General features: G+C 45.3%; 1 protein-coding gene across 2 annotated transcripts in view; it reads right to left on the minus strand.

Annotated features, from left to right (window-relative positions):
- Positions 1 to 26,434, minus strand: part of LOC126253102 (uncharacterized) — a 365,804-nt gene that overhangs the window by 126,473 nt on the left and 212,897 nt on the right. For both annotated transcript variants that reach the window (XM_049954208.1, XM_049954207.1), the window contains exon 4: positions 17,703 to 17,913. In XM_049954208.1, coding sequence (XP_049810165.1) covers positions 17,703 to 17,913 — 211 coding nt within the window. The remainder of the gene's footprint in view (positions 1 to 17,702; positions 17,914 to 26,434) is intronic.

Raw genomic sequence — 26,434 nt, forward strand, 5'->3', positions numbered from 1 at the left:
TGGTCTTTCCAACTGAAGTTGTTCATAATTTTAACACCCAGGTACTTAGTTGAATTGACAGCCTTGAGAATTGTACTATTTATCGAGTAATCGAATTCCAACGGATTTCTTTTGGAACTCATGTGGATCACCTCACACTTTTCGTTATTTAGCGTCAACTGCCACCTGCCACACCATACAGCAATCTTTCTAAATCGCTTTGCAACTGATACTGGTCTTCGGATGACCTTACTAGACGGTAAATTACAGCATCATCTGCGAACAACCTAAGAGAACTGCTCAGGTTGTCACCCAGGTCATTTATATAGATCAGGAACAGCGTAGGTCCCAGGACGATTCCCTGGGGAACACCTGATATCACTTCAGTTTTACTCGATCATTTGCCGTCTATTACTACGAACTGCGACCTTCCTGACAGGAAACCACGAATCCAGTCGCACAACTGACACGATACCCCATAGGCCCGCAGCTTGATTAGAAGTCGCTTGTGAGGAACGGTGTCAAAAGCTTTCCGGAAATCTAGAAATACGGAATCAACTTGAGATCCCCTGTCGACAACGGCCATTACTTCGTGCGAATAAAGAGCTAGCTGCATTGCACAAGAACGATGTTTTCTGAAACCATGCTGATTACGTATCAATAGATCGTTCCCTTCGAGGTGATTCAAAATGTTTGAATACAGTATATGCTCCAAACCCTACTGCAAACCGACGTCAATGATATAGGTCTGTAGTTCGATGGATTACTCCTACTACCCTTCTTAAACACTGGTGCGACCTGCGCAATTTTCCAATCTGTAGGTACAGATCTATCGGTGAGCGAGCGGTTGTATGTGATTGCTAAGTAGGGAGCTATTGTATCAGCGTAATCTGAAAGGAACCTAATCGGTATACAATCTGGACCTGAAGACTTGCCCGTATCAAGCGATTTGAGTTGCTTCGCAACCCCTAAGGTATCTACTTCTAAGAAACTCATGCTAGCAGCTGTTCGTGTTTCAAATTCTGGAATATTCCATTCATCTTCCCTGGTGAAGGAATTTCGGAAAACTGCGTTCAATAACTCCGCTTTAGCGGCACAGTCGTCGGTAACAGTACCATCGGCACTGCGCAGCGAAGGTATTGACTGCGTCTTGCCGCTTGTGTACTTTACATACGACCAGAATTTCTTCGGATTTTCTACCAAATTTCGAGACAATGTTTCGTTGTGGAACCTATTAAAGGCATCTCGCATTGAAGTCCGTGCCAAATTTCGCGCGTCTGTAAATTTTAGCCAATCTTCGGGATTTCGCGTTCTTCTGAACTTCGCATGCTTTTTCCGTTGCCTCTGCAACAGAGTTCGGACCTGTTTTGTGTACCACGGGGGATCAGTTCCATCTCTTACCAATTTATGAGGTATGAATCTCTCAATTGCTGTTGCTATTACGAGGGCTGTCCAGAAAGTAAGTTACGATTGATCGCGAAATGAAAATCACAGTGAAAATCAGAAATGTTTCATTTGTAACAGTTAGCTACACCTTTCAGCTACTTCTCTACGTAGTCGCCGTTCTGACTCAGACATTCGTCGTAGCGTTGTACCAACTTTCCAATACCGTCATCATAGAAGGCAGCCGCCAGTGCTTTCCGCCAATTCTCTACGCTGGCCTAAAGCTCGTTGTCTGTGCCAAAATGTTGTCTTCAAAGCCAGCGGTTCGTTTGAGCAGAGATGAAACTCAGTGGGAGACAATTACGAGCTGTATTGTGGGTGACCAAACATTTCCATTTGAAACGATGCAGGAACATCTTCGTTGCCCCTGCAGAATGAGGCTGAGTATTGTCTTGAAGAAGAAACCGCACGACAGTTATGTAATGTTGGTTGCATAGCTTCGGGGGAAAATTCTCACCAGGCCCTCGTACTTGGCGGGAGACACTATTTTCTATAACATCTTTACACGCTCACTCAGATCTCAGGAATGAAAAGAGCGACATAATTCTACCTAGAGTCATACTAGGGACACTGCCCAACACATCTTTGCAAAGCTTTATCGGATTTTCATAGTCGTTTCCATTTCGCGATCAATCGTAACTTACTTTCTGGACAGCCCTCGTATATCTTTGAATTTGAGCCACATCTCGTCTACATTTGCATAGTCAGTTCGGAAGGAATGGAGATTGTCTCTTAGGAAGGTTTCTAGTGACACTTTATCCGCTTTTTTAAATAAAATTATTTTGCGTTTGTTTCTGGTGGATTTGGAAGAAACGGTATTGAGCCTAGCTGCAACAACCTGTATCAGTCATGCTCTCTATCAGCTCTGGATTGTTTGTGGCTAAGAGGTCAAGTGTGTTTTCGCACCCATTTACAATTCGCGTGGGTTCGTGGACTAACTGCTCGAAATAATTTTCGGAGAAAGCATTTAGGACAATCTCGGAAGATGTTTTCTGCCTATCACCGGTTTTGAACAAGTATTTTTGCCAACATATCGAGGGAAGGTTGAAGTCCCCACCAACTATAACCGTATGAGTGGGGTATTTATTTGCTACGAGACTCAAATTTTCTCTGAACTGTTCCGCAACTATATCACCGGAGTCTGGGGGTCGGTAGAAGGAGCCAATTTTTAAGTTAGTTCGGCTGTTAAGTATAACCTCCACCCATACCAATTCGCACGGAGTATCTACTTCGACTTCACTACAAGATAAACCACTACTGACAGACACAAACACTCCACCACCAATTCTGCCTAATCTATCTTTCCTGAACACCGTCTGAGACTTCGTAAAAATTTCAGCAGAACTTATTTCAGGCTTTAGCCAGCTTTCTGTACCTATAACAATTTCATCTTCTGTGCTTTCTATTAGCGTTTGAAGCTCAGGGACTTTCCCAGCACAACTACAACAATTTACAACTACAATTCCGACTGTTCCTTGATCCAAGCACGTCCTGTATTTGCCATGCACCCTTCGAGATTGCAACCCACCCCGTACTTTCACGAGGCCTTCTAAGCTAAAAAACCGCCCAGTCCACGCCACACAGCCTCCGCTACCCGTGTAGCCGCCAGCTGAGTGTAGTGAACTCCTGACCTATTCAGCGGAACTCGAAACCCCACCACCCTATGGCGCAAGTCAAGGAATCTGCAGCCAACACGGTCGCAAAACCGTCTGAGCCTCTGATTCAGACCCTCCACCCGGCTCTGCACCAAAGGTCCGCAGTCGGTTCTGTCAACGATGCTGCAGATGGTGAGCTCTGCCTTCATCTCGTAAGCAAGACCGGCATCCTTCACCACGTGCTCGTTTATCAGCCAAAGTTAAGTAAAATAGTAAAACCACTTTTAAATGCAGTACCGAAGCATTTCACCTTTTCCTGCTCCTACTCACTTCCTACATTCGGCCTTCTCTTCATTTTACAGGAGCAGACCCACGCGCCACCTTCCAGGCGGGATACAAAACAGATTATTTATAGTGTATTTTCAACTGTTCAGTAATTTATATTTCGTTTAAGTGAGCATCGGTCTTATGGGAATAGATAAACATTTTTGTACAGCCAGCTCTATGTTGTATGAAACCGCTCACGGTGTTAACGTCTGTTGCAGTCATAACATGAATGATCGCACTACACAGCACAGTTTTTGTAAAACGATGATGTAAGTGATATTACGGCATGATAAGTGAGGCAAACTGAGAAGCTACTTGATTGAGAGGTGTCCGCAGCTCGTGGTCGTGCGGTAGCGTTCTCGCTTCCAACGCCCGGGTTCCCGGGTTCGATTCCCGGCGGGCTTAGGGATTTTCTCTGCCTCGTGATGACTGGGTGTTGTGTGCTGTCCTTAGGTTAGTTAGGTTTAAGTAGTTCTAAGTTCTAGGGGACTGATGACCATAGATGTTAAGTCCCACAGTGCTCAGAGCCAGTTGATTGAGAGGTAGCGGCTCCGGTCTCGTAAACTGATATACGGCCGAGAGAGCGGTGTGCTGACCACATGCCGCTCCATATCCGCTGTGTAAATAAAGAATTTTATCTACATCTCAGGGTGGGAATATGACATTCACGAATTAAGAGTCTCTCTGAATAGACCTAGTTAAAATCTTTGACCTCACAAAATTCACAGTTACACTCCTGGAAATGGAAAAAAGAACAGATTGACACCGGTGTGTCAGACCCACCATACTTGCTCCGGACACTGCGAGAGGGCTGTACAAGCAATGATCACACGCACGGCACAGCGGACACACCAGGAACCGCGGTGTTGGCCGTCGAATGGCGCTAGCTGCGCAGCATTTGTGCACCGCCGCCGTCAGTGTCAGCCAGTTTGCCGTGGCATACGGAGCTCCATCGCAGTCTTTAACACTGGTAGCATGCCGCGACAGCGTGGACGTGAACCGTATGTGCAGTTGACGGACTTTGAGCGAGGGCGTATAGTGGGCATGCGGGAGGCCGGGTGGACGTACCGCCGAATTGCTCAACACGTGGGGCGTGAGGTCTCCACAGTACATCGATGTTGTCGCCAGTGGTCGGCGGAAGGTGCACGTGCCCGTCGACCTGGGACCGGACCGCAGCGACGCACGGATGCACGCCAAGACCGTAGGATCCTACGCAGTGCCGTAGGGGACCGCACCGCCACTTCCCAGCAAATTAGGGACACTGTTGCTCCTGGGGTATCGGCGAGGACCATTCGCAACCGTCTCCATGAAGCTGGGCTACGGTCCCGCACACCGTTAGGTCGTCTTCCGCTCACGCCCCAACATCGTGCAGCCCACCTCCAGTGGTGTCGCGACAGGCGTGAATGGAGGAACGAATGGAGACGTGTCGTCTTCAGCGATGAGAGTCGCTTCTGCCTTGGTGCCAATGATGGTCGTATGCGTGTTTGGCGCCGTGCAGGTGAGCGCCACAATCAGGACTGCATACGACCGAGGCACACAGGGCCAACACCCGGCATCATGGTGTGGGGAGCGATCTCCTACACTGGCCGTACACCACTGGTGATCGTCGAGGGGACACTGAATAGTGCACGGTACATCCAAACCGTCATCGAACCCATCGTTCTACCATTCCTAGACCGGCAAGGGAACTTGCTGTTCCAACAGGACAATGCACGTCCGCATGTATCCCGTGCCACCCAACGTGCTCTAGAAGGTGTAAGTCAACTACCCTGGCCAGCAAGATCTCCGGATCTGTCCCCCATTGGGCATATTTGGGACTGGATGAAGCGTCGTCTCACGCGGTCTGCACGTCCAGCACGAACGCTGGTCCAACTGAGGCGCCAGGTGGAAATGGCATGGCAAGCCGTTCCACAGGACTACATCCAGCATCTCTACGATCGTCTCCATGGGAGAATAGCAGCCTGCATTGCTGCGAAAGGTGGATATACACTGTACTAGTGCCGACATTGTGCATGCTCTGTTGCCTGTGTCTATGTGCCTGTGGTTCTGTCAGTGTGATCATGTGATGTATCTGACCCCAGGAATGTGTCAATAAAGTTTCCCCTTCCTGGGACAATGAATTCACGGTGTTCTTATTTCAGTTTCCAGGAGTGTACATTTATTTCTCTCTGTGCCTGATGATGTTCTAACAGTCAATAAAGGTTAATTAAATAAGCAGTACATACTGCAGAATATTACACAAATATCGAGTGTTTTTCGTTCAGAAAAAATTAAATATTCATTTCTGAACATTAAATCTTTATCTCTGGGTCTTCTACATGCGTGAAATTTTGACCCTAAAGGTTTTGGACATCTTACATTTAATACCAGTATGAAACTAAGCGAAAAAAAAGGCAAATAAGAATGATAATAATGAAATCGATACTATCACTCGAAACATCGTCTTTGATCTTAAAGTTGTGTGTGTATGTGTGTGTGTGTGTGTGTGTGTGTGTGTGTGTGAGAGAGAGAGAGAGAGAGAGAGAGAGACAGAAGGAAAAGACATTCGATTGATAGGCAGGTTATTATAAAACTTAGTGGCATAAAAGGCCTTTGGCGACTTACCAATGCACGAGATGGCTTGTGGGTTTAAAAGTTAGATTCATGTTATAGACTAATCTAAAGGGTGGTTATAATTAAACTTTAGCTACATGAGCCGATGTAGACGGGTACGCCACTTTAAGGAATGAAGTTCATACTACGCGCTACGAGATTTGCTTTGTTAGTAGTGTTTGTGTCATAACTTGCCGTTAGGCGCCGTTACTGGTACGGCGACATACGTTTGAAACACAGACATCAATGTGGATTACAGATGCTGACAGTCAACATGGGTCTGGACAACCACTTTTAAATGCAGTACCGAAGTATTTCAACTTTTCATGCTCCTACTCACTTCCTACATTCGGCGTACTCTTCAGTTTACAGGAGCAGGGCTTTACTGGTAAAGCAGTTTTATCAAAACAATAGCAATAATGCTGCTGCTTTTCTTTAGCATCGACCCATTAAAGGAATACAGAGAGGACTACTTTGCGTACCAGAGTTTAAGAACAAGATTCGGAAGATCGAATTAACTAGCGATTTGGGAACTGCTCCTGGGAGACAATATTGCGCTACAAATTGTTGAAGAAGTTACTGTTGCCATGGCTAAGAATGCTGGACGCAATGTGTGATTTTCAATGGACACACGAGCTGTGTCTCGACAGCTGAACACGCCACAGTTCGAAAAGGGCTGCGAACAATTGTGAAATGGTATCTCTAGTGCGGTTCCAGGCTGTCGTGGATGCAGATGCTCGTTACACTGAGCAATGTTTGTAACGTGGAACGTAAACATGATACGCAACTAACATTTGGTACCCTCCGATACGAAATTAAAATGTGTTTCTTTCAGTGATTTAGTCTTTATTTCTCTTCTGCGCGTGTTTTCAAATGTTTCCCCAAAATTTCATAGTCCTACGACCACTCGTTTTTCGTGGTACTCCTCTGAAGTAGCGAAAGTTTAATTATAACCGTCCTGTACTTCTAATCTCAGTCTCCACACCTTGATGATCTACGGTCAAGGAAACAGCTGTAGACAGTCACATGGATTCATAATCGATTCCTTTTCTCATTCACGTCCGTCTGAGCAAATGTATTAGTATGTCGTTGTCGATGAGATTATGTCAGCTCTGGCTATACGTCGAATACAGGCATTTGATAGTTGCAAGGGGAAACAGAAAGGCGGTCTGAAGTCGTCACCGACACAGAACGAGAGTTGGACTGCTTGTAAAAAGTAGTTCTGGTGTTGCATGTGGAGCTAATTATGGTTGCCGAGAAACAGGCACGAGAGTAGTTCATTTCACACGCATTCGCCTTCTTCCCACTGCTATTTCTCACACGAGCCCGTTTTCCACGCCACGAGAACAGCGCTCACTGAAGTGCCGACACTTTTGTAAGGCAAGTTAAATACGTTAGTCGTTAATGTATCAAGCAGTCTTCCATTTTTCCAGAACTTATTCAGTTCTGATCAAGTTGTTTTGAAAACTACAAAAAAACTATTTATCAAAATGCAAAAAAGTTTCGCATTCATTTCAGTCATTTCAATTCGTGCAGCTAAAATTTTTGTGTTGAGAAAATAATCTTGAAGGAAATCTGTCTAAAAAAATTTACCCGTTTCTGCTTCATCATTAGGGTTCCTATTCCAATCGGTAAAAATTAAACGTTGTTGTCGGTCTGCCTGTCTGCCCGAAGGTTACGAGCACTTTTTCTCAGGAACAGGTTGACTTATCAAGTTGAAATTTGTCACGTAGTAAGGTCTATGGTCCATTACCGGATTAAAACATTCAAGCTTCTAAGTCGATGCAGTCAAAAGATTTATTTTGAGTCATCAGTCTGGTTTGATGGGGTCCGCTACGAGTTCCTCTCCTATGCCAACATCTTAATCTCAGAATAGCACTTGCAACCTACATCCTGAATTACTTGCTGGATGTATTCCAATATCCATCTTTCTCTACAGTTTTTCCCTCTACAGCTCCCTCTAGTCTGGAACCGCGCGACCGATACGGTCGCAGGTTCGGACCCTTCCTGGGGCATGGATGTGTGTGACGGCCTTAGGTTAGTTAGGTTTAAGTAGTTCTAAGTTCTAGGGGACTGATGACCACAGCTGTTAAGTCCCATAGTGCTCAGAGCCAGTTGAACCATTTAGTCAACTTGGATGCATGAGCTGTTAAGCTGATTGTGCGACAATTCTCGCACTTGTCAGCTCTTGCAGTCTTCGGAATTGCGTTGATTTTTCCGAATGTCAGATGGTATGTCGCAAGACACATACATTCCACACACCAACGTGAATAGTCGTTTTGTTGCCACTTCCCCCAATGATTTTAGTAATTCTGATGGGATGTTATCTATCCCTTCTACCTTATTTGATTTAAGTACTTCAAACCTCTTAAATTCTGAATCAAATACTGAATTCCCTATCTCTTCTAAATCGACTCCTGTTTCTTCTCTTGTAACATCAGATAAATCTTCCCCCTAGTACAGGCCTGCAATGTACTCTTTCCACCTATCCTCTCTGTTCTTTGCATTTAATAGTGGAATTACTGTTGCACTCTTACTATTATCTACCTTGCTTTTAATTTTACTGACGGTTGTTCGACCTTCTTATATGCTGAGTCAGTCCTTCTGACAATCATTTCTTTTTCGATTTCTTCACATTTTTCACGCAGCTATTTCGTCTAAACTTCCCTGCACTTTATATTTATTTCATTACTCAGCGACTTGTATATCTGTATTCCTGAATCTCCCTGAACATTTTTGAAGTTCCTTCTTTCATCGACCAACTGAAATATTTCTTCCGTTACCCACATTTTTTTCGCAGCTACCTTCTTTGTACCTACGTTTCCCTTTCTCACTTCTGTGATTACTCTTTTTAGAGGTGTCCATTTCTCTTCAACTGTACCGCTTACTAAGCCATTCCTCATTTCCGTGTCTATAGCCTTAGAGAACTTCAAGCGGATCTCGTCATTCCTTACTACTTTCGCATCCTACTTCTTTGAGTATAGATTCCTCCTGACTACTCTCTTAAACTTCAGCCTACTGTACAGCACTACTACATTATGACCTGAGCGTATATCTGCTCCTGGGTACGCCTTGCAGTCCAGTGTCTGATTTTGGGAGCTCTGTATGACCATGATGTAATCTAACTGAAATCTTCCCGTACCACCGGCCTTTCCCGATTATACCTCCTCCTCTTGTGATTCTTGAACAGAGTATTCGCTATTACTAGCTGAAATTTATTACAGAACTCAATTAGTCTTTCTCTTCTATCGTTCCTCGTCCCTAGCCTAAGTTCTCCTGTCACTTTTCTTCTGCTACTTCCCCTAAAACTGCATTCAAGTCCCCCATGACTATCAGATTTCCATCCCCGTTTGCATACTGTATTACCTTTACAATATCCTCATATATTTTCCCTATCTCTTCATCTGCAGCTTGCGACGTCGGCATGTTTACCTGAACTATTGTTGTCATTGATGGTTTGCTGTCGATTCTGATAAGAGCAATCCCATCACTGAAGTGTTCACAATAACATACTCTCTGCCACACCTTCCCTATTCATAACGAATCCCACTGCCGTTAGACCATTTTCTGCTGCTGTTGATATTACCCTATACTCATCTGACCAGAATCCCTCTGTCCTGTTTCCGTTTCACTTCACTGACCCCTACTATATATAGAGTGAGGCTTTGCATTCCCCTTTTCAGACCTTCTAGCTTCCCTACCACATTGCTTCTTACATTCCACGCCCCGACTCGTAGGACGTTATCCTTTCGTTGATTATTCAATCTTTTTCTCATGGTCACCTCCCCTTTAGCAGTCCCCTCCCGGAGATCCGAATGGGGGACTAGAAAAACTAAACTCCGGCCGAGCAGGCCTTGGAAGGCCCAACGACACCGACCGGCCGCCATGTCATCCTCACAACCCACAGGCGTCACTAGATGCGGATATGGAGGGGTATGCGGTCAGCACACCGCTCTCCCGGCCGTATGTCAGTTTACGAGACCGAATGGGGAACTACTCTGGAATCTTTTGCCAATGGAGAGATCTCATTACACTTTTTTAATTACGTTCTACACGTCCTGTGGATACTATTTATGTGTCTTTATGCAGTTGTTTCCATTGCCTACTGCATCGTCATTCCGTTGGTCATTGCTGATTCTTCCGCCTTTAGGGGCAGTTTCCCACCCCAAGGACACATGAGTGCCCAGGACCTTTGTCCGGTCTTCCGCCCTTTTGACAAGGCCGTTTGCAGAATTATGGTGACTTTTTTTTATGCCGGAAGACTTTGGCCACCAATGCGAAAGATACCGGCATTTATGTCACATATTTTGATATTCGCAAACTCTTTCACCAAAACCTATAGAGTACTTCTCGTTAACCTAGAATCGCGAAGTTTGGCAAGAAGTAGGGGTTCAGAATACGAGTAAGGCAAAACATCCGAAAATTAATTTGTCATTATATCAAACGAATGTCTTGGGATTTCCGGGTTCGATTTTTTACAAGTATTGCTGTCTATAACAGGTAAAAATCGTAGATATTCCCAATCCCGCGCGGGTGAACTATCTACATACACATTTAAGTCTGTACGGAACCCTCAGAGAGCAAGCCCTACTCGCACTTCACCATTTTTTTTCCTTTTACAGTTTCTCGTTAAATGCTGATAAATACGAGATAATACCTATAACGAAGAGATATAACCTGATAGTGATCAATTACAAGATCAGTGGTAAAGTTCTGGAGCCCATCACATTGTTTGAATAACTAAGAGTAATACAAAAGAGTGATATGAAACACGTGAAAACAGAGGTAGGGAAGCCGACTGTAATACATAGTTTTGTAAGAAAGATTCTGACAGAGTGCGGTGCATCTGTAATATAAACAGCATACAGTAAGCTTTTCCAAAAAAATTCTACAGTCGTGAACAGCCTTTGGAGTCAAGCAGACTCGACAGCAACCACTGAACGAATTCATAGGCTGCTGCGATCTTTTTAGGGTTAGAGGATAGTCTGTTTAAAAGAGGCTGTGAGATGCATATCAAAAAAGTGAAAAATGCTAATGCAATGTAGTCGAATTAAATCAGGCGGCGCTTAAAAAATAGTAGCCGAATTTTGGTATTTAGGCAGAAAAATAACAGACGTTCGTCGAGTTGAGGGGATATAAAATGCAGACTGGCAATACAAGGCAAGTATTTTTTAAAAAGAGAAATTTGTTAATATCGAAACAGTTCAGATAAGAGGAGAACACACACTTTTGAAATGTGGTGTTACAGAAGAATGCTGAAGGGTCTGGTGGCTAACTGGGATAAGTAATGAGAAGTCACTGAATCGAATTGGGACGAAAAGCCAGTTGTGGCGCAGCTTGACCAAATAAAGCGATCAGTTGACAGGACACATTCTGGAGGCATAAAGAAATCGTCGCCTTGGTATTGGCGCTAAGTGCGGGGTTCAAAATTTATACAAGGAGACCAAGGCTTGACTACAATAATCAGGTTGAAATTTATGTACGTTGTAGTAGTTATGCGTACAACTGACTAGCAAGGAAAGCTGCATCAAACCAGTCATCTACATCTACATTTACATTTATACTACGCAAGCCACCCAACGGTGTGTGGCGGAGGGCACTTTACGTGCCATTGTCGTTACCTCCCTTTCCTGTTCCAGTCGCGTATGGTTCGCGGGAAGAACGACTGCCAGAAAGCCTCCGTGCGCGCTCGAATCTCTCTAATTTTACATTCGTGATCTCCTCGGGATGTATAAGCAGGGGGAAGCAATATATTCGATACCTCATCCACAAACGCACCTTCTCGAAACCTGGACAGCAAGCTACACCGCGATGCAAAGCGCCTCACTTGCAGAGTCTGCCACTTGAGTTTGCTAAACATCTCCGTAACGCTATCACGCTTACCAAATAACCCTGTGAAGAAACTCGCCGCTCTTCTTTGGATCTTCTCTATCTCCTCTGTCAACACGATCTGGTACGGATCCCACACTGATGATCAATACTCAAGTATAGGTCGAACGAGTGTTTTGTAAGCCACCTCCTTTGTTGATAGACTACATTTCCTAAGGACTTTCGCAATGAATCTCAACCTGGCACCCGCCTTGCCAACAATTAATTTTATATGATCATTCCATTTCAAATCGTTCCCTACGCATACTCCCAGATATTTTACAGAAGTAACTGCTACCAGTGTTTGTTCCGCTATCATATAATCATACAATAAAGGATCCTTCTTTCTATGTATTCGCAATACATTACATTTGTCTATGTTAAGGGACAGTTGCCACTCCCTGCACCAAGTGCCTATCCGCTGCAGATCTTCCTGCATTTCGCTGCAATTTTCTAATGCTGCAACTTCTCTTTATACTACAGCATCATCCGCGAAAAGCGGCATGGAAGTTCCGACACTATCTACTAGGTCATTTATATATATTGTGAAAAGTAATGGTCCCATAACACTCCCCTGTGGCACACCGGAGGTTAGTTTAACGCCTGTAGATGTCTCTCCATTGAGAACAACATGCTGTGTTCTGTTTGCTAAAATCTCTTCAATCCAGCCACACAGCTGGCCTGATATTTCGTAGGCTCTTACTTTGTTTATCAGGCGACAGTGCGGAACTGTATCGAACGCCTTCCGGAAGTCAAGGTTCAAAAAATGGTTCAAATGGCTCTGAGCACTATGGGACTTAACATCTGTGGTCATCAGTCCCCTAGAACTTAGAACTACTTAAACCTAACTAACCTAAGGACATCACACACATCCATGCCCGAGGCAGGATTCGAACCTGCGACCGTAGCAGTCGCGCGGTTCCGGACTGAACGCCTAGAACCGCTAGACCACCGCGGCCGGCAGGAGGTCAAGGAAAATAGCATCTTCCTGGGAGCCTGTATCTAATATTTTCTGGCTCTCATGAACAAATAAAGCGAGTTTCGTCTCACACGATCGCTGTTTCCGGAATCCATGTTGATTCCTACAGAGTAGATTCTGGGTTTCCAGAAATGACATGATACGCGAGCAAAAAACATGTTCTAAAATTCTACAACAGATCGATGTCAGAGATATAGGCCTATAGTTTTTCGCATCTGCTCGAAGACCCGTCTTGAAAACTGGAACTGCCTGTACTCTTTTCCAATCATTTGGAACCTTCCGTTCCTCTAGAGACTTGCGGTACGTGGCTGTAAGAAGAGGGGCAAGTTCTTTCGCGTACTCTGTGTAGAATCGAATTGGTATCCCGTCAGGTCCAGTGGACTTTCCTCTATTGAGTGATTTCAGATGCTTTTCTTTTCCTTGGACACTTATTTCGATGTCAGCCATTTTTTCGTTCGTGCAAGGATTTAGCGAAGGAACTGCAGTGCGGTCTTCCTCTGTGAAACAGCTTTGGAGAAAGGTGTTTAGTATTTCAGCTTTACGCGTGTTATCCTCTGTTTCAATGCCATTTTCATCCCAGAGTGTCTGGATATGCTGTTTCGATCCACTTACTGATTTAACGTAAGACCAGAATTTCCTAGGATTTTCTGTCAAGTCGGTGCATAGAATTTTACTTTCGAATTCACGGAACGCTTCGCGCATAGCCCTCCTTACGCTAACTTTGACATCGTTTAGCTTCTGTTTGTCTGAGCGGTTTTGACTACGTTTAAACTTGCAGTGAAGCTCTATTTGCTTTCGCAGTAGTTTCCTAACTTTGTTGTTGAACCACGGTGGGTTTTTCCCGTCCCTCACAGTTTTACTCGGCACGTACCTGTCTAAAACGCATTTTACGATTGCCTTGAACTTTTTCCACAAACACTCAACATTGTCAGTGCCGGAACAGAAATTTTCATTTTGATCTGTTAGGTAGTCTGAAATCTGCCTTCTATTACTCTTGCTAAACAGATAAACCTTCCTCCCTTTTTTATATTCCTATTTACTTCCATATTCACGGATGCTGCAACGGCCTTATGATCACTGATTCCCTGTTCTGCGCTTACAGAGTCGAAAACTTCGAGTCTGTTTGTTATCAGTAGGTCGAAGATGTTATCTCCATTAGTCGGTTCTCTGTTTAATTGCTCGAGGTAATTTTCGGACCGAAGATATTTGTACAGCTTTATTCAGACTGTACTTCACTGTAGATAACTGCATCATCTACGGAAAATCTGAGGTTACTGTTAACCTTATCCGCTTCATCATTAACACGCAACATGAACAGTAAGGGACCCAACACGCTTCCCTGGGATACATCCGAAGCTACTACATCTGACGACAACTCTTCACCCAAAATAAGATGCTGCGTCCTCCCCGACCAAGAAATCCTCAGTCTAGTCACAAATTTCGTCTGATACCCCACATTACCGCACTTTTGGTAATAATCTTTGATAAGGTACTGTGTGAAATCGAGAAATACTGCATCTACGTGATTGCCTCGATACGTGCTTTCAGGATGTCAAGTCAGAAAAGTGCAAGTTGGTTTTTGCATGATCTGTGTTTTCGAAATTCATGCTGGTTGATATGGTGGAGGTCATTCCGTTCGAGTTACCTCATTATGTTTGAGCTAAAAATATGTTCCAAGATTCTGCAACATATGGATGTCAAGGATAATAGACGGTACTTTTGTGGATCACTGCAGCTGCCCTTCCTGTAGACAGGTGTCATCTGTGCTTTCTTCCAACTACTGGGCACTGTTTTTTGTTCGAGAAATCTACGACAGATTATACACACATCAAAAAAAGTTTTGCATCACCCCGTTCCCCAGAACACCTGAAGATAGACGTTGACTGTGGATATTGTATCGCAGACACAGTCCCTTTGACTGTACAAAGATGTCACTAAACCTGCCCAAAGATGTTAACAACCATGCATGAGCAGCGCCTATTAGGCGGAAGGGGTCTGACAGCCGATCAGTTCCAGTCATTCCACCAGGAAGGAGGTATACGGCTCGTGTTGTTTGTAGTTCAACCTTACCTAGACGGTCAATACCGCGGTTCGATCGCGTCCGCATTGTTAGTTTGTGCCAGGAAGGGCTCTCAATAAGTGACCTGTCCAGCCGTCTCACAGTGAACCAAAGCGACGTTGTTCGGACATGGAGGATACAGAGAGACAGGAACTGTCGATGACATGCCTCGCTCAGGCCGCCCAAGAGCTTCTGCTGTAGTGGATGACCGCTACCTACGAATTATGGCTCGGAGGAATCCTGACAGCAACGCCTCGATGTTGAATAATGCTTTTCGTGCAGCCACAAGGCATCGTGTTACGATTGAACCATGCGCAATAGGCTGCATGATGCGCAACTTCACTCCCGCCGTCCATGGCGAGGTCCATCTTTGCAACCACGACACCATGCAGTACGGTACAGATGGGCCCAACGACATGCCGAATGGACTGCTCAGAATTTGTATCACGTTCTCTTTACCGATGAGTGTCGCATATGCCTTCAACCAGACAATCGTCGGAGACGTGTTTGCAGGCAACCTGGTCAGGCTGAACGTCTTAGACACACTGTCCATCGAGTGCAACAAGGTGGAGGTTCCCTGCTGTTTTGGGGAGGCATTATGTGCGGTGACGTACGCCGCTGGTGGTCATAGGCGCCGTATCGGCTGTACGATACTTGAATGTTATCCTCCGACCGATAGTGCAACCATATCGGCTGCATATTGGCGAGGCATTCGTCTTCAGGGAAGACAATTCGCGCCCCCAACATGTACATCTTGTGAATGACATCCTTCAGGATAACGACATCGCTCGACTAGAGTGGCCAGCATGTTCTCCAGACATGAGCCCTGTCGAACATGCCTGGGATTGATTGAGAAGGGCTGTTTATGGACGACGTGAACCACCAACCACTCTGAGGGATCCACGGTAAATCGCCGTTGAGGCGTGGGACAATCTGGACCAACAGTGCCTTGCTGAACTTGTGGAGAGTATGCCACGACGAATACCGGCATCCGTCATTGCAAGAGGACGTGGTACTGGGTCTTAGAGGCACCGGTGTGTACAGCAGTCTGGACCGCCACCTCTGAAGGTCTCGCTGTGTAGTGGTACAACATGCAATTGTGGTTTTCATGAGCAATAAAAAGGTCGGAAATAATATTTATGTTGATCTCTACTCTTGTTTCCTGTACAGGTTCCGGAACTCTCGGAACCGAGGTGGTACAAAACTTTTTTAGATGTGTGTAGTTAACAGAGGGGCTAACTCAGCCGCAAATTGTGTGTAGAATCTGATAGGGATTCCATCTGGCCCTACGGCTTTGTTCCGTTTCAACGATTTTAGCAGTTTATCAATGCCACTGACGCTAATATCTGTTTCACTTATACTTTCAGCGGCACGAGAATTACACTACTGGCCATTAAACTTGCTACAACAAGAAGAAATGGAGATGATAAACGGGTATTCATTGGACAATATATTATATACAACTGACATGTGATTACATTTTCACGCAATTTGGATGCATAGATCCTGAGAAATCAGTACCCAGAACAACCATCTCTGGCCGTAATAATGGCCTTGATACGCCTGGGCATTGAGTCAAACAGAGCTTGAATGGCGTGTACTGGTACAGCTGCCCATGCAGCTTCAACACGATAACACAGTTCATCAAGAGTAGTGACTGGCGTATTGTGACGATCCAGTTGCTCGGCCACCATTTACCAGACGTTTTCAGTCGGTGAGAGATCTGGATAATGTGCTGGCCAGGGCAGCAGTCGAACATTTTCTGTATCCAGAAAGGCTGGCACAGGACATGCGGCATGCGTTCGTGCATTATCCTGCTGAAATGTAGGGTTTCGCAGAGATCGAATGAAGGGTAGAGCCACGGGTCGTAACACATCTGAAATGTAACGTCCACTGTTCAAAGTGCCGTCAATGCGAACAAGAGGTGACCGAGACGCGTAACCAATGGCACCCCATACCATCACGCCGGGTGATACGCCAGTATGGAGATGACGAATAAAAGCTTCCAATGTGCGTCCTGCACGATGTCGCCAAACACGGATGCGACCATCGTGATGCTGTAAACAGAACCTGGATTCATCCGAAAAAATGACGTTTTGCCATTCTTGCACCCAGGTTCGTCGTTGAGAACACCATCGCAGGCGCTCCTGTCTGTACTGCAGCGTGAAGGGTAACCGCAGGTACGGTCTCCGAGCTGATAGTCCATGCTGCTGCAAACGTCGTCCAACTGTTTGTGCAGATGGTTGTTGTCTTGCAAACGTCCCCACCTGTTGACTCAGGGATCGAGACGTGCCTGCACGATCCGTTACAGCCATGGGGATAAGACGCCTGTCACCTCAACTGCTAGTGATACGAGGCCGTTGGGATCCAGCAGGGCGTTCCGTATTAGCCTCCTGAACTCACCGATTCCATATTCTGCTAATAGTCATTGGATCTCGACCAACGCGAGCAGCAATGTCGCGATACGATAAACCGCAATCGCGACAGGCTACAATCCGACCTTTATCAATGTCGGAAACGTGATGGTACGCATGTCTCCTCCTTACACGAGGCATCACAACAACGTTTCACCAGGCAACGCCGGTCAACTGCCGTTTGTGTATGAGAAATCGGTTGGAAACTTTCCTCATGTCAGCACGTTGTAGATGTCGCCACCGGCGCCCATCTTGTACGAATGCTCTGAAACGCTAATCATTTGCATATCACAGCATCTTCTTCGTGTCGGTTAAATTTCGCGTCTGTAGCACGTCATCTTCGTGGTGTAGCAATTTTAATGGACAGTAGTGTAGATTGGAAAAATAGTCGTGGGTTTCTTTAAGGAAGGAGCGCTTGCTAGGTGGAGAGGTGGCGCGGCCCTTACCGGTGAAGGCGTGCCAGAGGTGTGTGCCGGGCGCGGCGGCGCGGAACTTGTACTGGAAGGTGGTGTGCGCCGGCACCGCGCACTGCGTCACGCCGGCCACGCCGTCCATGGCGGGCGTCTCGCGCTGCGGCTGGCCGCGCCAGTGCAGCGACAGCTCCACGCCCGGCGCGCGGTTCTCCAGCTCCACCAGCAGGATGTCGTTCTCGCACACCTGCGACACCACCGCGCACTCGCCTCCAACACACACGTCGTACTTTGTTTCACAGTTATATTAGGGACTGACCGCAGTCGGCCAAGGGAATGTTAGTTTCGTGGAATAAAAGCGCAGGCTCTGAGAAACAAATTAGCATCAAAGAGGGCACCTGCTGCCCGAGAGTCGTGTTGGGCTATAAACAGCCGTCCAATAGTGACAATACAGGGTGTCCACAATGAGACTCCAACATTTTAATATCCTATATGTTTCTCATTTCAGATGGTGGACCTGTGAATCCTGAAGGGGCAGACAGAGCAACTCAACAAGTTTGTGGTGTGCAAATTTGATACGCCAAGTGGCCGTAGTGGAGCTGCAATCAATTGTTTTAGCAAAATGGAGGACATGAAGGAGCGTGCACAAGTGGTCTGGTGGTATGCAGAGACAAAATCGGCGACCCAAGTGCAAAGAAGCTTTCGTCGAGTTTACAACAAAGCGCCCCCCTCGTTCAAGACTATAAAGAAGTGGTGTGATCAGTTTTTGGCTACTGGGAGTGTTGCGAAAGGGCATCGTAGTGGTAAGCCTGCGATCAGCGAACATCATGTAGAACAAGTGCGGCGGTCATCCGAACAAAGTCCTCAGAAGTCAGTGCGACAGGAAGCGCGAGTACTTCGTATGAAACGTTCAACATTGCACAAAGTGCTTCATCAGCGATTACGTTTGTACGCATATAAAGTGCAGGTTGTGCAAGAAATCAAGCCTGATGATCGACCAAATCGAGAAGAATTTCCATGTGTCATGTTAGATCGCATTGCCGCGGACGAGACATTTTTATCACGCGTGATGTTTACTGACGAGGCAACCTTTCACGTGTCAGGGGCTGTCAATCGTCACAATGTGCGCATCTGGGGGTCCGAAAATCCACATGCTCCTAGGGAACACATGCGCGACAGTCCGAAAGTTAATGTGTGGTGTGGTTGGATGACAAATCGCATTGTTGGGCCGTTTTTCTTTCAGGAGCCGACTGTGGATGGAACCATCTACCTGGACATGTTGGAACAATTTGCCGTGCCACAGATAACAGACCTGCAGCCAAATGTGATGTTTCAACAGGACGGTGCACCACACCATTGGAGCCTTGATGTCCGAAAATTTTTAAATGACACATTCCCGCAACAATGGATTGGCCGTAGAGATCCAATTCCTTGGCCGCCACGTTCGCCCGACATAACCCCCCCCCCCCCTCGATTTTTTCTGGTGGGGTTATGTGAAAGACCGGGTATACGCTACACCAGTAAAGGGCCTCCAAAACTTGAAATAGTGCATAAGAATTGACATAAACTCTGTCACAGAACAGATGCTCAGCAACACATGGCACGAAATCGATTATAGACTTGGTATTCCTCGCGCTACCAGTGGCGTCCACGTTCAAGTGTACTGAACCGTCCACCTGTGTATGAAAACTTGATAAGCTGCTGTATGATTTGCCTGTATTTGTTCGTCAATAAATTGTGTTTCCTCTCAGATTTTCTGAGTTTCTAATGTCGGAGTCTCATTGTGGAAACCCTGTACTTCCTTCACCAAGCGGCGCCCAATCCTCCGCCACAACATCACTATTGCAGGCGTCCACGTCCCACGGTCCTCCGAGACAAATGTCTAGGTATCCGCATGGATAAAAAACTGCTCTTCCATCGACATCCAGAATATGTCACCCAAAAAGGACAGAAGCCGATAAAAGCGTCGCACCCATTGTTTAACAGCAGCGAACTGAACCTAGAAACAAAGCTGCAACTGTAACGGATGGTTGTCTACCCTTCCCTCACCTATGGCTCCTCCGTGTTGGTCACGATTAGTCCTTCCTGGATGCAGACCCTCCAGCGCCTGCAGAATAAGGTGCTTCGGTGAACCCCGCATGCCCCTCGTCTCACGAGGGTAGTTATCCTCCACGAGGAAACCAACATGCTAACTCTGAAGACGTCCATTAAAGAGAAGGCAAGGCGTCTCCATGACAAAGGGCTCGACACGGTCAGTGGCTTACATAACATTGGCACCACGGCTCCCCGGCACTGGCACCATCCTCGAGGAATCAGATTCAGACCGTGGCTAACGATAACCCTCGTACGGTCACTGATATAGTGTCAGTCTCGGTACGACCACTCCATATGTGTTGACCATCATATGACCACTAATATCAGTACCTATGTAGCTGTGTTACCTATTGCCTGCTACCTTGAACTTCCACAGTCGGAGGGTGCTATGGGACTTCAAATCCCAACGCCACACCTTCAATGTGCACTCCAATGATGTCATTGGAATGACATCATTGGAGGATAGAACAATTTTACCCTTACACTAAGACAGTGAGACCGAGATCCACCTCCCGCGTCCGGCCATCCTGATTTAGGTTTTCCGTGATTTCCCTAAATCGCTCCGGGCAAATGCCGGGATGGTTCCTTTCAAAGGGCACGGCCGACTTCCTTCCCCGTCCTTCCCTAATCCGATGAGACCGATGACCTCGCTGTCTGGTCTCCTCCCCCAAAAACAACCAACCAACCGAGATCCACCGGTGACGCTGTACCTCAACCTACCACAAGGGAAAAAAAAAAACAATACTTTACAGCCTCTTCGGCGTCCAAGGCCAAGCAGCGAGTACGCACAACAAAACACTCCTACGGAAGAAGACGACTGTCTAAGCATCGAGCGTATAACTGGAATCAACAAGTCGGTTGAACATTCGAAAGCACGCCATTAAGAATTATACAGTAGTTATTCTCGTGAGATCACACTCGTTTTCTTCGTTAAGTTATAAGGCTACTGTCACCTTCAAATATTACATAGATATCGGGACGACGCTACTGGTAAGTCTGTTACCACAGGCTACATTCCGAAAGATAATATAGAAGCAAAATAAAAGTTGTCTGTATTAAGGTTTATCTCAGTGTGCACACGAAGGACGCTACACGCCGCAACCTCAGTACGTCCTGTGTCAAAGTCACGTCCGATGTCAGTAGGTTCAGCGCACCCGTCAAATAATGTGATACCACACATGCACTTTGCATACATTTTCTTTCAGTCCCATCCAGTCAGTCGGGGTAACTTTGTACCATTCTTTTGAAAATACTGAAAACAAAATAAATTACACATCGGAACAAACATTGTAATATTTTACAGCTATACTTACTGAATACTTGGAAAAGTGAAAAATGTGTTCTAACTATGCCCTATTAGAGTAAAATTTCAATTTTAATTATCGTACAAAGTTACACGGTCATTCAGCGTAACTTTAGGCCAGTCTTCTAAAACAAAGGATTTGTCCTTTGTCTAGTGCTCTCGGTAAATTTAGATCGTGCCAGAAGGAAATCAAATGTTAATAAGAAGTCAAAACAAACTGTGTTAATTCAGTATTGCAGATTTACTTTGAAATATCAAGATATTCATATTGACCTGGCGTTGTTCAACTTCAATCGCAGTCACCAGAAGCTCACTTCACAGCCAACGCAACTAAAGGATAATTACAAACCTAAGAGCTTGTGGGAAGTTAGAAAGAAACTAAAATACTAGCTAGAGATCACAGAGGTAACGAAACTGTTACTTTTAGTAAAAAATAGTACAAGTAGGTGGAGCACCAGCCATTTTAAACAAAAGTAGTGAGTGGTACAAAGGTACCCTCACTGGTAAAAATTTACTCAAACAAAAATACAGACAAGAAGGAAAGCCCCACCATCGGATTTTTTTCGATTTGGGAAAATGCTTTCAATCATGTGTCTCACAAGGTGATGTGATTTGTTCGGTGGTCACAGTGTTCATAGATATTTTTGACAGGGTTAGGATAGTATACAAAGAGTGAAATGGCCAGTAGGATTATCAGGAAGGTTCCCTGTGAAAGTGATTGTACGTTAGGAATCCGTTGCATCATCTCAATCAAATTAATTCCTTAAGTAAGAAAGCGGAAATGTTCTACCCTCATTCTCACTTTTTGGGATTTCGCTAGCCATGTTGTACAATGTATCGATTGTGAAGAAAAATTACATGAAAAGCGGTCGTTACATATAATTCAATTTCTTTTACTCAATTAACTTACAGCTATTCAAGTAGCACATCTTAGGTACTATGTTGTTTATTTTGAAGTTCGACCATCCAACTGCATTTTAAGAATGTACGACCAACATAAGATTTGACCGTAGATCATTTATGTCCATTTGACAACGTTATATCATACGAAACTTCCTGGCAGATTAAAACTGCGTGCCCGACCGAGACTCGAACTCGGGACCTTTGCCTTTCGCGGGCAAGTGCTCTACCAACTGAGCTACCGAAGCACGACTCACGCCCGGTACTCACAGCTTTACTTCTGCCAGTACCTCGTCTCCTACCTTCCAAACTTTGTTGGTAGAGCACTTGCCCGCGAAAGGCAAAGGTCCCGAGTTCGAGTCTCGGTCGGGCACGCAGTTTTAATCTGCCAGGAAGTTTCATATCAGCGCACACTCAGCTGCAGAGTGAAAATCTCATTCTGGTTATATCATACACCTGGAAATCGCTACACAACCAGAAGTGTGCAACAGGACATTCTAAACCCAGTTTCGACAGCCAGTGCGGCACACTGTCGTTATCCAAAAAATTTTGTATGAGCTGTCGAACCAACTGCAACTTAGATATTTTTAATAAGTTCTTGCTGGCTCAAATATGCTTGCTAGAGCCTATGAAGTGTATGATACGAACGTAAATTAATCAAGATAACAATGCATTTCATTTGACTTGGTTCTTTTTAAAAAGCGCCAATTGCTCTGTTGTAACTGAATCATAAGAAAGGAAGAAATATCAGGCATTAACGTCCCGTCGACGAAGACATTAGAGATGAAGCGCAAACTGAGACTTAAAAAGAAAACCGGCCGTGTACTTTTCAAAGCAGCTTTCCGGCATTCGCCTGGAGGTGTATACGAAAAGCACGAAATCTCTAAATCTGGATGCTAGGGTGAGGACTTGAACCGCCGTTCTCTCAAATGTGAGCCCGGTGTCACAGCTACTACGCCCCCTTATTCGTGCTCTAATTACGAAACGTTAGCTAGACTTCCGATGAATGACGTTAATTTTAGTGTACCAAAAGACAAACTCAGTTTAAAATTTTAAATAATATAGCTCCGCAGACTGATAAAACACGTTTTCATGGAAATAGAGTGGTTTCTAGAGAGTAGGACAGCGACGGAATACCTGGAAAGACACAAGCCGGCGAGATGGCTGCAGTAGAAAGCGGACGCTGCGTCCTATTAGCATACTCCTCCACAAACGGTACATGTGTTTCTCTTCGAGAGACACTCCCGCCTGACAAGTGGGGAGGCCGTGTTCGTGTTTGTGCGAAGCAAACAGTAACAATCCGGATTTATTCGCCTAGACCCAGTAGGTACGTTTTCAAAGATTAGGCTACTAAAGTAGCTGTAAACGCGGATATTGTGAAGCATGACTGCACGGCAGTACTTCAGTAAGCACGCAGTTACGTTGGTTTCTGAATTTTCTTAGATGGCTGACCGCTTCGTGACTCATTGGCGCTATGCGGCTCGAGTGACTGCAGTTTTTAAGCCATAGAAGCATCTGCGTACTGGACTGTCTATCGTGCCAGTGGTTATCAGCTGAAAGCACTGCCAATCGTCCAAATTCTGACATGAATGGGCTCGAGATCCGAAACTTTTTTTTATTGCGCTTACGTATGAGCCGGCCAGGGTGACCGAGCGGTTCTAGGCGCTACAAATGGTTCAAATGGCTCTGAGCACTATGGGACTTAACATCTGTGGTCATCAGCCCCATAGAACTTAGAACTACTTAAACCTAACTAACCTAAGGACATCACACACATCCATGCCCGAGGCAGGATTCGAACCTAGAACCGGACGTCCACACCGGCCGGCTAGGCTCTACAGTCTGGAACCGCGCGACCGCTACGGTCGCAGGTTCGAATCCTGCCTCGGGCATGGATATATGTGGTGTCCTTAGGTTAGTTAGATTTAAGTAGTTCTAAGTTCTAGGGGACTGATGACCTCAGAAGTTGAGTTCCATAGAGCTCAGAGCCATTTGAACCATTTAACTTACGTATGAAGATCGGTTCTTAGACCTGTAAAACTAATTTAAGACGGTAAACCCGTTATCTAGGGAGCCAGCCGTTATGGCAGAGCGGTTCTAGGAGCTTCAGTCCGGAACCGCGCTGCTGCTACGGTCGCAGGTTCGAATTCTGCCTCGGGCATGGATGTGTGTGATGTCCTTAGGTTAGTTAGATTTAAGTAGTTCTAAGTCTAGGGAACTGATGACCTCAGATGTTAAGTCCCATAGTGCTTGGAGCCATTTGAACCATCCTCTTCTCTGTGTGGCAGTGTCTTGACTCGTGAATTCATTCTTCTTCTTGTTTTTCAGCGGTCCTTTCAGGGTTAGCTACTCTCTGTGATAAAAAACTGAGTGAATGGATCAACGAAGAACCTAAACGGGTGTCATTGGATGTCCGCCCCAAACAAATTGCACGAACAATATAGAACAAAATGAGATCAACCAAAAAAAGGGGGTTGGGTTATCGTCTTTGATTAGTAATCAAAACGTCCTCGGTCCCAGGTTCGAATCCAGACACTGCTTAAATTTTGATTAATAATCAGGATTGGGCAGCGGAAGGCTTCCAGCATAAGAAGTCACCTTCATTCTGCCAACGGCCTAGTCAGATAGGGTGGAGGAGCGGACAAAGATTCGGGGCACTCTCTTGTCCTAGGCGTGGAAAACTGCCCCTAGAGCCGGAAGAATCAGCAATGATCAACGGCATGATGATGCGGAAGACAATGGAAACCAATGCATTAAAGGCAAAACGCGTGTATCAACAGGACATGTGGCCTATAATTAAAAAAGTGTCATGATGATCTTCCCATTGGCAAAAGATTCCGCGATAGTCTCCTATGCGGATCTCCAGGAGGGGATTGCCTAGGGGAGGGTACCATGAGGAAAAGATTGAATAACCAACGAAAGGATAACGTTGTACGAGTCCGGGCGTGGAATGTCAGAAGCTTGAACGTGGTAGGGAAGCTGGAAAAGCTGAAAAGGGAAATGCAAAGGCTCAGTCTAGATATAGTAAGGGTCAGTGAAGTGAAATGGGAAGAAGACAAGGATTTCTGGTCAGATGAGTATAAGGTAATATCAACAGCAACAGAAATAGGTGTAACAGGAGTAGGATTCGTTATGAATAGGAAGGTAGGACAAAGTTACTGTGAACAGGTCAGTGATAGGATTTTTTTAATCAGAGTCGACAGCAAACCAACATTGACAAAGATAGTCCAGGTACACATGCCGACGTCGCAAGCTGAAGATGAAGAGAGAGAGAGAAAGTGTATGAGGATATTGAAAGGGTAATACAGTACGTAAAGGGGGACGGAAATCTAATAGTCATGGGGGACTGGAATGCAGTTGTAGGGGAAGTAGCAGAAGAAAAGATCAGTACTGCTGAAGAGGTTAGTAGTGACGACACTCATATGATACTGTAACCTCGAGGCTTAAGGAAATGTACACGTGCTTTATTTCAAGAAGACTTTAAAGAGTCTGCTGTCTTTTGATACTGTAACGTATCGCTAATGTACTCGTTACTTGTCGCTGCCTCCTGAAACTTTCGAAGCCCAGTGCCCCTTTTTCGTGGATGAAGCATTGTCCTACTGTATAATGACAATGCCCAACCGCTAGTGGGCAGTGGCCAGGCGCCGTCTTGGTGTGCCCGGTAGAGTCGTTATTGGGCTTCAGCGCGGATGGTCGCTCGCAGCCACTTCGCCGATGAACACGAGTAATGTGAAGAATTTGGAAGAAAGATAATTAAAATTTGAAAGTGCTTTGTCGTATCGTAGAAGAAAAGTGTTTCGGTAACTAAGTTATTTCGCGGAAAGGCGCGTGGGATTAATTAAGAGATTTATGGTTGAAACAGTGTTGTGTTTGTGTATCAGTAATTCTCTTGGAGAACATGTTGACGATAGAAAGTAAATTAAAACGTTTCCCTGGTCAGTGATTAACTGTTTAATTAATGTGGAAACGCGGCGTAGCGACGGTTACTTCAGAACGAACGAGAAACGAGCTTAACTTTAACAGAAGAATGGGAGAGTTTAGCCCTTAGGGAATTGTGTTACATGCTAAAGGGACAATAAAACAAAGTAATTTGACTTGTACAGTTGTTGTTTCAAAACGACATTTTCCATTTTTCAATTTAATAACTTTATACTTGAGACGTATAAGACACACATGTTCGTATTAGGCACGTGGTCAAGTTTATTTTGTAACGTAGGGTGTTCCCTATGTAAAGACGCAAAAATTAATCTAAAAATAATCAGAAAAGACACGACAGAGATTTACAGACTGGACTCGTATTCTGTGGTGATATCGCTGTAGAACCTGTGAACCTCATACACCGAATTGAGTTTTGCAAAGAGTATCTGTGTCACTTGTATGTGAGCGGCTTGTCGCATTTGAATCAAACAAGTTTCTTATCCCATACTAAGTCAGCTATTCTCTCTGCACAATATCTTTGTCAGTGGTCGAG

This window comes from Schistocerca nitens, chromosome 4 (assembly GCF_023898315.1).
Source record: "Schistocerca nitens isolate TAMUIC-IGC-003100 chromosome 4, iqSchNite1.1, whole genome shotgun sequence".
NCBI lineage: Eukaryota > Metazoa > Arthropoda > Insecta > Orthoptera > Acrididae > Schistocerca > Schistocerca nitens.